General features: G+C 43.4%; 1 protein-coding gene across 7 annotated transcripts in view; it reads right to left on the bottom strand.

The window, feature by feature from the left end:
* Positions 1–14,632, bottom strand: part of LOC124366957 — a 230,921-nt gene that overhangs the window by 180,410 nt on the left and 35,879 nt on the right. For 3 of the 7 annotated variants that reach the window (XM_046823581.1, XM_046823582.1, XM_046823586.1), the window contains one exon: positions 11,881–12,752. The exons of the other annotated variants lie outside the window; for them this stretch is intronic. In XM_046823581.1, coding sequence (XP_046679537.1) covers positions 12,315–12,752 — 438 coding nt within the window. In that variant the 3' untranslated portion in view covers positions 11,881–12,314. Of the gene's footprint in view, positions 1–11,880; positions 12,753–14,632 lie in introns of those variants that run through there. 7 annotated transcript variants of the gene reach the window in all.

The following is a 14,632-nucleotide window of genomic DNA, read 5'->3' as shown; positions in this document are numbered from 1 at the left end:
GTTATCCATTGCGGCCAAACCGTTGATCGTAGCCCAAAACAGATTGAAGACTGGAATTAGGAAATCACGTGATGTACAAAAAGGCTGTAGTTACTTTTTGCCCTGTCGTCAATGGTTTGGCTGCAAAACGTGTTTAAATGCAAACATTTTGTCATTTTTACATGAGATTTCTGTTTCTGGAGGCGGTAGCGGTCGAACTATTGGTTGTAGCTTGAATATTAAATTTTTGATAACCAGAAAATGATTAAATTTACAAAAAAGCCCACGCACCTTTTTTGTGTGTCCTTCCGTAAGCCTGAAAAAAAACTCTCTTAAAAGCAAATTATTTATCGTGAATTAGCAATTTTTGGAGATGTTTCATTTATATGTGGCCGATATTTGTGTAATTCATTCCAGATTCAGATTGCACTTGCTTTGCTAGGTTAAGGGGTGAATACAACTCCACATTGGAAATTGGCTGAGCGTTAGCTAAGCGTCAATAGTAGAAGGGGATAGAGTGAATTTTTATTACGTTCACAGACAAAACACCCTCTAAAATAAACCCAAGTGTGTCATTAATACCTTGTAACATTAACCCCACCCCCTGAATGTCCTGGTATGACCAGATAACCTCCTGAGCAAATTAAACCCCCTGATGTCTTAACCTTTGGTAACATTAAACCCCCCCCCCCAGGGAGTTTCCTGGCATGACCTCACGTCCGAATTTTACCAATCACCAAATATCTTAACGTTCCCCCCCCGGGAATTACCTGGTATGAACAGATGGCCTTCTCAGTAAATAAAACTCCCTGATGTCTTGACCCCTGGTAATATTAAACCCCCCCCCCAGGGAATTTCCTGTCATGACCTCATGTCCAAATTTTACCAATCACCAAATCTCTTAACGCCCCCTCCTCGGGAATTACCTGGTAAGACCACATAACATCCTGAGTAAATTAAACCCCCTGATGTCTTAACCCCTGGTAACATTATCCCCCACCCCCAGGAAATTTCCTGGCATGACCTCATGTCCGAATTTTACCAATCACCAAATCCCTCTTATCCCCAAATTTGCAATTTACCCTATCCTCGATGGTTTGGCCGCATCACGCATTTTAAAGTATTGATTTTTTAAGTTTTACCTGAGATTTTGTTTTCTGGGCTTTATTGCGGCCAAACTTTTAATTGCAGTACAAAATAAAAATTTTATTTTAATACTAATTGACACGATCTACAAAAAAGGTCAAGTGACTTTTTGCTCTATCTCCATTGGTTTGGCCGAAAAAAACGCTATTGAACAAAAATATTTGTTCGATTTTTCAACAACATTTTACTTCTGATCCGGTCGCGACCGAACGATCATCAATAGCTCAAATGTGTTTCCATTGTCTGTTAGAAAATGAGTAGATCTACAAAAAAGGTCCTTTGTACGTTTCCCGTATCTTTAACGGTTAACCTGAAAATCAGAATAATATAAAATTAATAGATAGGGACGGAATGCTGTTTTTACTGAACAGACTTTTAGTAAATAATAAATAGCGGCCTAACTAGAGGTTATATCAAAATTCTGAGGGCAGAACACCCAAAACAAATTATATTTCCTACAAGAAATGTCCAGTCACTTTTTACTATATCTTCAACGGTTAAGCGACAATACGTCATCAAAGTTAAAAGTTTGGTTCACGTTGTAAAACTGAGTCTATCCCTATCTACTATACTTGAAATGCAGGGTTCGCCTAGCTCTGTACGGTACGTAACAGAGTACCTTAGGCCGTGTGAAACAGAGGCTGATCCTTTCGTAAATTCGTAGATAGGGACGGAGGAATTTTCGGATACTAAACATTCTTTGGCTTTGAATTGTTGGAACATCTCTACATTAGTCTTCTAAGTTAAATTTTTCTTTTAACTCTTGTGATTATTCGCTTGTTTACGGTACTATGTCCTTTTATTGCGTTGCTAAGGGCTCTTTCCATCAAGGGAATGAGCAGTTGTTTCCGACGAGCAAAAACTCCCAGTGCACTGCGATTTCTGCTTGTGCCCTTGCCTGGAAGACTCTTAGATTGGAATTTTCTACAGCGGCTATCGATACGATTCTCATCACTGGTGATCGTATTTACAATACATTGCGAGATGAGAATCGCATGGGTGGAAACCGGTATTTGTCTCCTGATGAACTTCCTACCGATTTTATCATTCATGAACAGTCCGTATCCGTTGTAGAAAATTCCTTTGTGCACGACGCTCTGTATCCTTTGGCAGTGGGAGATATGGGTGACTGTATTTTATCTCTGTCTAATGTTTTGGAGGGTTTGATGGCCGAGGATTTAGAAAACACTGGGTTTCTCTTCACGGGACAAACGGTTACAGTTGCTTTTTGGCGCTCCCAGGGACAGCTGTACTTGTTTGATCCTCATCCAGTGAACGAGGACAGAGTGTACGATTTGGCTGATGACCAAAATAACCTGGCCCGCCTCTTCCAGTGCGAGAACTATTCAGCACTGGCCGCGTTATTGTTGTCAAATGCTGCTCTGGATGGGTCAGTGAGACAGTTCAGTGTAACTAGATTAAGATTTTCTATGCCGGCCCTTAGTTACAGTGAACCGGTACAGATAAATTCAGACACATTCGAAATTAAACCACTAGCATGTAATACACGGTCTAAACGCCACAATGAAAATGATTTTGAATATACCACAGTTAAAAATATCCCTAAGGTAATTTTATCCCCATTAAAAAGTGTGATTAAATGTAAAACCATTGGAAGACCGAAGAAAATACGTCGTGGACGCCCTAAAACACTCACAACAACGAGAGACGAGCAAGTGAGAGAGGCGAGCAAAAGATACGTTCAGCGGAATCCTAAAATAACTCGTGACACAAATCGTAAATATCTAGCACAAAACCCCGAAGTCCACAGGAAAGCAGTCCGTATTTATAGCCAACAGCATCCTGAAGTCCACAGAGAATCTGTTCGCCGATACGACGCGCAGCATCCTGAAGTCAACAGAGATGCTGTCCGCCGTTATAGTCAACAGCGCCCTGAGGTCAATAGAGATGCTGTCCACCGTTACAGTCAACAGCATCCTGAAGTCAACAGAGATGCTGTCCACCGTTACAGTCAAAAGCATCCTGAAGTCAACAGAGAAGCTGTTCAGCGCTACTACAAACAAAATGTGGAAACATGTCGGGGAAGAGTTAAGGGGTTCCGTTTGTTAAATCCTAAGCTAGCCGAACTTCGTCACTTGCCAATTTCACTTGCTCGGCTCATCGTTGCCCACGGACCAATGGCACATTGGAGTGGTGCATTGCTTTACGATGTTAACAGCTACAAGCTAAAGAAAACCTGCCTTTGGAATGATGACGTATTTATCTGCCCTCACTGCCAAGCACCTCTGTTCGCGGAAGAAGAAGATAGAAAGAAGTGGTGTTGTGGAGAGGGAGCATACAATGTGAACAAAATACCACCTCTCAATGCACCATTCTACTCTAACCGACGCTTCCTCGACAGAGCGCGTGCTTACAATGACCTCTTTGCTCTCTGTGCCCTCGAAATTTCTGGTGGATACCGGCACCCAAGTGGCCTCTCATTCTTCAAAATCGAAGGGAGGATGTATCACCAGGTGTACAGCTTGGACGCCCCCGGCCAAAGGTTTGTTACTGCGGGCGGTGACGTCCAATTCGTAAATCGGTGCCGCCTTTACATCGACGATGGCGAAGAACGCAGGAACATTGCCATTAGTAGATCACTTGATGCCGCCACAGTGGACGAAATTAAAAATTATTTAGATTCGTTAAACCCTTATGTCCATGACTTCCGGCGGTTAAGTGATGAGCCCTTGGTAAACGCTCACTTAGAATTCCAGATTACAAGTCGAGCTACTCATGGCAATGTTCTTGGTGACAGGCAAAGAGGTATTGAAGTGCACGCCGTGCTTAGTTGTGATGATGCAGTCACTGAGCCTCGTCGGCTCACCGTCTGGAAAAGTGGGGGCTGGAAGACCTTCTACCATCGATCTCTTTAGTCCTCTGATGGAGCCCTTCCAGTACCCACTTCTCTATCCGCAAGGCACTTTGGGTTGGCACATCGGCATGCTGGATAATAACGGGAAAAAACTTTCTCAGTATAACTATTCACGTTGTCTCTTGCTCTCCGATCCTCGTTTTTCTTATCTTGGCCGACTTTCTCAAGCTTGGCAGGTCGAGATGTTTGCGAGGTTTGAAGAGGAGAGACTTCGTTTTATTAAATTCTCACAGTCAAGGTCGTCAGCCCAAAATGCCATGCGGATAGGACAGCTGAATGAACTTCTTGACGCTCAACGTGATGGTCTGGCAGGAAGGCAGGTTAGCGACGACATCGCTCGGGATGAAACAGTCCAAGGCGAGGGTGGGGCACAGCCTGGAAAGATTTACCTCCCAAGTACGTTCACTGGTGGGCCCAGTTACATGAAAATTCATTACGAGAACGCGATGGCTCTCGTCACACGCCTGGGTTCACCAACGTACTTCCTCACGTTTACTTACAGCGCGACTTGGGAGGAAAACAAGAGAGCGTGTCCTCACGGCAGTGGACGCAGTGACCCTAGCACGGCTTGCAGAGTCTTCCAGATCAAACTCCTCGAGCTTCTTCGAGATCTGCGGAGCGGAGCGATGTTCGGCTGTACGAACTATATCGTCTACGTCATCGAAATGCAAATGAGGGGCCTTCCTCACGCCCACATTGTGTTTAAGATTGACGGAGACGGTCCAGTACAAGCAGACGAAATCGACTCTGCAATCCGCGCGGACATCCCCTCAGAAGAAGAAGCCGGTGGAAGACTCAGGAAGTTGGTGTTGCAGCACATGATCCACGGTCCTTGTGGCACTGATCATCGCACCGACTTCCTGTGCTGGGACGCTGTGAAGGGTCACTGCACAAAGTTCTATCCTAAGCCTTCATGCCAGACAACCCACGTAGATGATAGAGGATTCGTTCAGTACAGGCGGGACTATAGTAATACTGGTCAAATCAAGTCACGCAACAGGTCTGTTACTGTTCACGATGGATGGGTTGTGCCATATAATGCCGCACTACTGCTAAAGTATGAAGCACATATTAACTTGGAGCTTGCTTCTACCCGTCGCGTCATCAAGTATCTATTCAAATACCTGATGAAGGGTGGATCACTTCAAAATGTCACCGTCACTCCTTTGTGGCAACAAGAGGACGAGGTAGAACACTATGTAACTAAGAGAATGGTTGGTGCAAGCGACGCATGCTGGCGTCTCTTGGACTTCCCAATCTCAAAGTCAGAACCGACAGTTGAGTGTCTGCCCGTCCATCTTGAGGGTAAACAGCACGTCTGTTTTCGTCCCAGTGATCTCACCTCTGCGATAAATAGATCAAGCTCCAAGTTAATATTGTATTTTAACAGACCTGTTGATAAAACTTTTGACAGTTTAACTTACCTGACATTTTTTGAGAACTACATAATTCATGACAAACGACCAAAAACAGAACCTATATATGAACATCAAGACGGAAAACACTTCGTCACACCTCGCCAGCGTGGAGGGAAGGTATGTAGGGTATTTTGGGTCTCGCCTAATCGTGGAGAACTCTACTACCTTCGGATGCTCCTCTTGTCAACACCTTGTCGCGGCTACTCCGACCTCCTGTCACGCGGTGGTCCTGATTGCCGTACGTTCCAGGAGGTTTGTCGTCAGCTCGGCTTGATTGAAGACGAGGATGAGTACCGCGAAGCGCTGCGAGAGGCTTCTGGGTTCATGGTCGCTTCCAGGCTTCGTTCCTTTTTCGTGCTCCTTTGTAATATGGGTGCTCCTGCAGCAGTTCTGTGGGATTCCTTCCGTGACACCCTTTGCGAGGACCACTTGGAAAGGAGCCCACTTGACCCCGAAAGAGCGTATACACTTTCCTTGATCGATATCGATCGCAGTCTACGTCGGCAGGGATTGTCTTTATTGGATTGTGGTCTCCCCGACGTGCAGGATGACACGACGGAAGTGGGAAGGGAGCTGTTGGACTATGGCGAGAACCAACAGCGGGCCATTGTCGAGGAATGGGAACAAAAGCTCTCAGAAGACCAGAGACGCGTTTTGCAACACGTGCGTTCCCTTCTCGACAACCCCGGTGACCGCCGATCCTCAAGAGTAATCTTCCTAGATGGTCCCGGGGGATATGGCAAAACGTCACTTCTTCGTGTCATACTGGCACATGTGCGTAGTTGTCGCCAGATTGCACTGGCCGTCGCCAGCTCGGGCATCGCTGCTGGAAACATGCCTGGTGGTTCAACGGCTCACAGCATGTTCCGGCTTCCGCTCGATCTGGGCGACGGGTCTGGCGTTTGGAACATAACCAACGGGTCCCAGCGCGCAGAACTGATAAGAGCTGCACAGCTCATCGTCTTCGACGAGGCCCCGATGGCCCATCGCTACATCTTTGAGATCCTCGACCGCTCGCTTCGAGATCTCATGAACCGTGATGAGCCATTCGGTGGCAAGATCTTTCTGTGCTCTGGAGATTTCCGGCAGATCGCACCCGTTGTTGTAAAGGCACGAACGGCAGATGCCGTCGCGTGCGTTTCACTTCGGGCCTCGCGTCTGTGGCGACTGTTCCGCGTCTTCTCTCTGACGACACCGCACAGGACGAGCAGTTCCGTTGACTACTCTGACTTCCTTCTCGCAGTAGGCAACGGCACTGTTCCGTCCATAAATTTCGGGGAGGGTAGAGAGAGTGACAGACTTATTCCCTTGGCCGAGGTGAGGTATGTCACTGCATTACAAGTGCTCATCTCAACCGTCTTTCCTGCCGACGTACTCCGCGATCCCGATCAGTGTGCTCGTCGTGCGATCCTCTCGACTCTGAACGTGAACGTTAGAGAGATCAACGACATAATCTTGAACTCTGTAGACGGTCGCCTTCATGAGCTGCGAAGCGCCGACACTGTGGACCGTGAAAACGATGACAATCTTGCTGTTGAAGTCCCTCTACTGAACCAGGCTACAGGCAAGGGTGTTCCTGATCACGTGCTGCGACTTAAGATCGGCTCAGTGTGCCTCATCATGAGGAATCTAAATATCGCCGACGGCCTTGTAAACGGCACTAAGGTCATTGTGACGGCTATAACCAATCGGTTGATTACTGTCAGACGCCCTCACGACGCGCAACCTATCGGTATTCCTAGAATAATCTTTAGGTTCGCGATCGTTGAAGGTTCGCCGTTACTTGTCCGTCGACGTCAGTTTCCTCTGATGCTGGCATACGCGATGACTGGCCACAAGAGCCAAGGTCAGACAATAGATCAGGTCGGAGTCGATCTTCGCACTGATTGTTTCACTCATGGCCAGCTGTACGTCCTGCTCAGTAGAGTTCGATGTCCGGAAGACATAGTTGTCCTCGTCCGCCCCGAAAGGGTACAAAATGAAGTCGCCTACGCGAAGAACATCGTGTACGGCGAACTTCTTCAGTGAACCGGATTGAGATTGGCAGTAGGCTAGGGGGCCTGCCCAAACAAAACTCCCCGTCGTGATTGACACTGGCAGTAGGCTAGGGGGCCTGCCCAAACAAAACTCCCCGTCGTGATTGACACTGGCAGTAGGCTAGGGGACCTGCCCAAACAAAACTCCCCGTCGTGATTGACTAGGCAGTAGGCTAGGGGTCCTGCCAAAAAAAAACTCCCCGTAGTGACTGATTAGGCAGTAGGCAATGGGACCTGCCAGAACAAAACTCCCCATTCTGATTGATGCGGCAGTAGGCTAGAGGGCCTGCCAAAACAAAACTCCTCGTCGATGTAAATAGTTTTCTGTATATATGTAAATATATGGTCTCTATGTTTGCCGGCCTCCCCGTGGCGAGACTGGATACGTCATGCTTGCTTTTAAAGCATTGACAAACTAACGGGCAAACAACAATTTCAACAATACATTATTACCAAATAATTTGACACAAGTACATACACAACTAAATATGCAAAGATGGACACAGATTTAATATATGGTCTCTATGTTTGCCGGCCTCCCCGTGGCGAGACTGGATACGTCATGCTTGCATTTAAAGCATTGACAAACTAACGGGCAAACAACAATTTCAACAATACATTATTACCAAATAATTTGACACAAGTACATACACAACTAAATATGCGAAGATGAACACGACATTGAAGATTAACATTAACCAACGATTTATGTAATTTTGTTAATAATATATGGTCTCCACGTTTGCCGGCCTCCCCGTGGCGAGACTGGATACGTCATGCTTGCATTTAAAGCATCGACAAACTAACGGGCAAACAACAGTTTCAATAAAAAAACATTATTACCCAATAATTTTACACAAGTATATACACAACTAAATATGCACAGATGTACAAAGCTTTAATATATGGTCTCTATGTTTGCCGGACTCCCCGTGGCGAGACTGGATACGTCATTCTTGCATTTAAAGCATTGACAAACTAACGGGCAAACAACAGTATCAATAAACATACATTAATACCCAATAACTTTACACAAGTATATACACAACTAAATATGCAAAGATGCACACGACATTTAAGATCAACATTAACCAACGATTGATGTAATTTTGTTAATATTATATGGTCTCCACGTTTGCCGGCCTCCCCGTGGCGAGACTGGGTACGTCATGCTTGCATTTAAAGCATTGACAAACTAACGGGCAAACAACAGTTTCAACAACAATAAGTTATTACCAAATCATTTGACACACGTATATACACAACCAAATATGCAAATTTCCACACGACATCAGAGAATATCATTGACTGTAATTTTGCTGTAATAGCTGTAATTTTGTTAATAATATATGGTCTCCGTATTTGAGCATTGACAAACTAACGGGCAAAGAACAGTTTTATCAACTTAATGTTACTAGCAACTAATTTGACACAAACATATGTAACGCTGAATCTCCCAACTTGCAGCCGTGATGCGTAAACAATATTAGTAACGGTTTGACCGCTATCGGACCCGAAATCTCAATTTTCACGTAAAAATTAAAAGAATTTCGCACGTAATGGCGTTTTACGGCCCACCCAAGGGAGATACAGCAATATATTACTTGAACTTTCTTTTAGACCACGTTATGCACTAAATATTGTTTAATAATGTGTTTTCCCACTAGAAAGGACACAGTTGGGGACACGTAAATTTAAAACCTCAAGTCCGATTTTAACCAACAACCGAATCCCTCCTGTCCCCGAATTCCGCTTATCCCCGAATTTGCAAGCGTACATCATGGGGGCCTGGGGGCGTAGCCCCCAGCGAGCCGAAGGCGAGTCTAATATATATACAACCGCATGTGTAACTGACTGACTGACTGACTCACTCACTCACGTATACTAATTCTAACCTACTTCCAGATGAGTTAGAGACTTGAAATTTGGTACACAGATAGCTTTCCACGTGTAACCACCAGGAAAATCCCGAAAAGTGAGAATTTTTCATTTTCAACCCCTCAAAAAAATTCCCAAAAAATCGCGCATTCTTCACCCCTGCAGGCATTTTTTGTAAGCCCGATAGCGGGCGAACCGTTGGAGCTAGCTCGGATCTGACGGAAAATTCATGGTCAGGAATGAAGTGAACTACAAAAAAGGTCTAATGACTTTTTGCTCTATCTTCCATGGTTAAGCGACAAAACGCTCGAACATTTGAAATTCCAGAGATTTTTTCGATAAAAATAATGTTTCAAGCCCGATAGCGGCCGAACCGTTGGTCGTAGCTCAAATCTGATTGACCCATCAAATTAGCAAATTGCGCGATCTACAGAAAAGGTCCAGTAATCTTTTGCCCTATCTCGATTGGTTTGGCCGAAAAAACGTGATTATGTACAATTTTGTTGTAACTTTTACGCGAAACTTTTGTTTTTGGGGTCGATAGCGGCGAAACCATTGGTCGGAGGTCAAAATAAGACTAACGTTTTATTTAGGAAATAAGATGACCTACAAAAAAAGGTCCAGTGACTTTTTACTATATTTCCCTTAGTTTGACCGCAAAACGCGATTAAGTGAAAATATTGGACATTTTCGCCTAAAAATTTACATTCCGGGCTTGATAGCGGCTAAACGGTTGGTCGTAACTCAAAACAAATTTTAAACGGGATTTAGGAAATCACGTGATCTACAGAAAAGGTTCAGTGACTTCGGGAGTTGGCTGAGCGTTAGCTAAGCGTCAATAGTAGATAGGGACAGAGGAATATTTATTATGTTCACAGACACAATACCCTCTAAAAAAGGCCCAAGTGTGTCATTAACCCCCGGTAATATTAACCCCCCCCCCGGGGATTTCCTGGTATGACCTGATAACCTCCTGTACATTCAACCCCCTGATGTGTTAACCCCCTGGTAACATTAAACCCCCCAGGGAATTTCCTGCCATGACCTCATGTCCGAATATTACCAGTCACCAAATCTCTTAACCCCCCCCCCCTGGGAAGATCCTGGTATGACCAGATAACCCCCTGGAGACTTATCCCCCGGTAACGTTAACCCCCCCTGGGAATTTGTTCATATGACCAGACAATATCCTGACGAAATTAAACCCCCTCTTGTCTTAACCTCCTTAACATTAATCACCCACCCAGGGAATTTCTCGCCTTGACTAGATAGTCTCCTGGTGATATTAAACCCCCTGTTCGACTTAAAATACTGCCTTGAGGTCGGTTTTTATTATGTTTATACTAAACAATTCAAGATAGCTGACCCGTGCAGACTTTTCTCCCGAGCTCATTTCTGGCTAAACCATAGGTCGTAGATCAGATCTGAGGGCACAATCGAAAGACAAAATTAAATTTCCAACAAGAAAGGTCCAGTCACTTTTTGTCGTATCTCTAACGGTTTAACCGCAAAATGCCCTCAAAGTCAAAAGTTTTTTACGAATCCGGAAAAAAATCTATGAAAAAGGTCAATTTTTAAATCCCTTGTCATTTACTTAATGTCCGGACTTAACCAGTCACCGAATTCCGCTCATCCCCGAATTTGCAAGCGTACACCATGGGGGCCTGGGGGCGTAGCCCCCAGCGAGCCGAAGGCGAGTGATTACTATAAACTAGTTTGGTAATTGTTTTTGTAAGTGTAATTTCCAAGATGTAGATATTTATTTATTGCAAACTTTTTGGCTACCCAACCAACTAAATACGAGGGCTATCCAGAAAGTAGATTACGTTTCGCTCAGTAGCCGCTAGCAGCGGGACTATCACGGCCATTTTGATGTCAAGGCGTTTCTCTGTTCAGTGGCTATACAGCCGTGCTAGTGAGAGGTCACTGTTGCTCCTCGTTGTTTTAAAAAATCAGTTTAAAATTTGTGATGCAAATGAAAATCCTGTGTGTTGTGAAGTGCTGTCAGTAAATACAGTTTTTGTTGGCTAAGACAATAAACCAGTTAAGATTTATTGCCAACTCTGTGAAGTTTATGGGAATGATATGATTACTGAAGGTGGATTGCGTCAGTGGTGCATTAGGTTTAAAAATGGCCGAACTAATGTGCACGATGACGAACAAAGTGGATTCGAAGAGAAGATTAAAGAAGACCGCATATTCTCAATAACAGAACTCTCGCTTAGTCTTCAAGAAGTTTGTTACACGAAACATCGAATCATTACAGGAGATGATACTTGGGCTCACATGTCTGGATAATTAAGGAAGAATTCAGATACCACGGGATGGTAGTAGACAGAAGCATCAGTAAAAATACAAATATCAAGAGGAACAGAACTCATAAAACTAACAATATGTGAGTGTCACTGGACTATTAGCCAAGTATTACTATTAGAGTGAATCACGTATTAGTTTTATTTTGTTCTCTTAGGACAAAAAGCTTAGAAATTGCACTTAGTCCTAAAAGGACCTTTGTGCTACTTCCAGAGTGACAGGATATTCTGGATGGGTAAGGTCATTGTAGGGGCCGCCTCCTGTAAAGATTCATGATTACGAATTAGAGTATTAATCTCAGTCATATCCCCTCGGAAGAAGGGGAAGCCAGGTCTGAACCAGCCTCTACAGTCAAGCAGGCAGGGTGTGGCACGCTCAGTTCAGTTGATTCTGAACATCAGGTACAAAAACACAAATACAAATACATTCGGCCAACATTACTGTTACAACATTGAACTGGAGAGTGTGTGTGTGCGCGCAAGCATGGTGCAGGCGGGCAACCATGCTGTCACGGACCTATGTCATGGTGGACAACATCGTGCAGGGATCAGGCTTACCTCATACGCTCTATTAATAAACCTTGGTCTTTGTCTCCCTACCAGACAATAAATAAGAGTAAACTATAGTTAGCAAGTCAAACCAATTCTTTGCAAGATAAGATAAGCCATTCTACGTTTTCAAAACACAAATGATATTTTTATGGCGATTTATGAAATAATCGAACCATGTAGGACCTGCAACTCCATCACTTCTAAAGGGATGTTTGATCCCGTTCTTTTCACACAGCTGGAAAGCTAATCTGCATATGTCCTCTCTTTTTAGTCCGTTTAGTTTACTCTGCATTTCAAGTAGGTGGTGAACAAGTTCTTTCTCTAACTCATCGGGTATCACAGGTTTTCTTCCCATTTTGTTCCGAACTGCATCTTCTGGAGGTAAACCGAGTCTTGCTAGTCTGCACAAGGTCGTTCGAGGAACGGAAAAGACTTTTGCTGCTCTTCGAAAACTCATGGCATTTTCTTTTACCGCCTGTATCGCTTTTATCATGTCCGCTCTGTTCCATAATTGCACTTTCGCTTTGTTTCGTTTATTTGGCTTTGTACAATGTATCTGCAACAAAATACTGTACTTTAGTCGTTATCACATGGACTTGTCTGTAATTGACAAAAGATTTTAAAACAACTGGTACAGGCTCAACAAGCTGTGCATAATCTAGCAATTATTTGCTTGTCATGAACAATTGAATACAATAACGTTAAAAAATAACAATCACCATAAAACTATCAGACATCAAGATCATTTTACGAGTCAGAAATATATGACTGTATGTTAAGATTTATGGGATATCTGTCACTGTGTATGGATGGGCCACCAGAGTATTATCTTAATACATGTTATTCTGTTGAATCTTTGGTTCTGTACATTATACAAGGGCTATCCAGAAAGTAGATTATGTTTTGCTCTGTAGCCGCTAAGGGTGGGACTATGGTGGGCATTTTGATATCAGAGCGTTTTCTGTTCAGTGGTTATCCAGCCGTGCTAGTGAGAGGTTACTGTTACTCCTTGTTTTTTTACAATAGCAGTTTAAAATGTGTAACACAATTAAAAATCCCACGAGTTGTTAAGTGCTGTCGGTAATATGGTTTTTGTTGGCTGGACACAATAAACCAATTGAAATTAATCGCCAACTCTGTTAAGATTATAGGAACAATGTGATTACTAAAGGTGGAGTGCGACAATGGTGCATTAGGTTTAAAATAGCTCTCATATTTGGAGGCAGTTGATTGTGTGGGAGGACAAAGGTATAACGAAAGGTGGATTTGTAACAAAAAGGTGAAAGTTTCGTTTTTGTGTTATGTGTATTCCTAATAATTGTTACTGATTGATGATTAATTTATTTCCAATAAAGAAACTACAAATTTCAAATACATTAACCTTCGAATTGGTAGTAATTTTTCCTCAGATGGTATGCCAGTGTTGAGTGTTATGTACCCATACTATAAAATACATTTTTACTATAAACCTATATGTGTAATACATTATTTATTCAGGAAAATGTACAGATAATTATGGTATAAAAAACATTATGCAAAATCCATAAAAATGATTATAACAAATTTTCTTTTTTGAAAAGTGATGGGACTGCCCCTAGTAAAGTGTGATAATATAAATATTATAATCTTACATAGCCAATTTATTATTCAGTTGACTTGTTTTAGAAAATATATAATGGTTTCCAGGTTCTCTTGAAGAAAAATTACCCAAACATGTTTATGGCACTGAATCTTCTGCTGATTCACATTTAAAAATCCAATTTAATGTAACAGCATGAAGTGGCGGGGTCTTCATACCCCAACACATGTACCAAGCCAGAGCGTCCACAAAGCACACGCACAGCCATCTTCTCTCTTCTAAAGAGCTGTACTTTTTCGTGCACGTGCATCTGGGAACTGCCTGATCCAAACCTTGTCTCCTTTGATTATTCCGATCAGGCTGAGCTGATCTGGCGGGTTTCTTTCAAATCATCCTCACTACATTCATTTTTTTCCTTACTACTCTCACCTGTCGGGTAAACTTCCAAAAATCTATAACTATCCTAAATCTAAATTTCTTTCTGCATCCAAGCCAAGGTGGAACAGCATATGCCCAGGGCTGCGTGATCAAGGGAGTGCTTGGTCGTTAATATGCGAACTCTGGATAGTTGGAAATTGGCCTTAAAACCAATTCCAAAAGAAAAAAATAAATTTCTGAACAAACAAAAGGAGGGAAATAAATCAAAAAGACCTCACTCTGATGGATCCACACCGGAAGTTCATCGGAGAAAGAAAACAAAAAACGAAGGAAGACAGGGGGAACATAAGGAGCAATCTGCACAACCCCAGAAACCTTCATATAAACAAGCAGTAGAAGATATTATATGGGTGGGGGTTCTACACTCCAATTTTCCCGAGACCCTACTCACGACAGAACAGATGGAGGAGATCCAGAGC

Source organism: Homalodisca vitripennis, chromosome 7 (assembly GCF_021130785.1).
Source record: "Homalodisca vitripennis isolate AUS2020 chromosome 7, UT_GWSS_2.1, whole genome shotgun sequence".
NCBI lineage: Eukaryota > Metazoa > Arthropoda > Insecta > Hemiptera > Cicadellidae > Homalodisca > Homalodisca vitripennis.
Note: the sequence above shows the minus strand (reverse complement) of the source record. Positions and strands in the feature narration are given on the sequence as shown.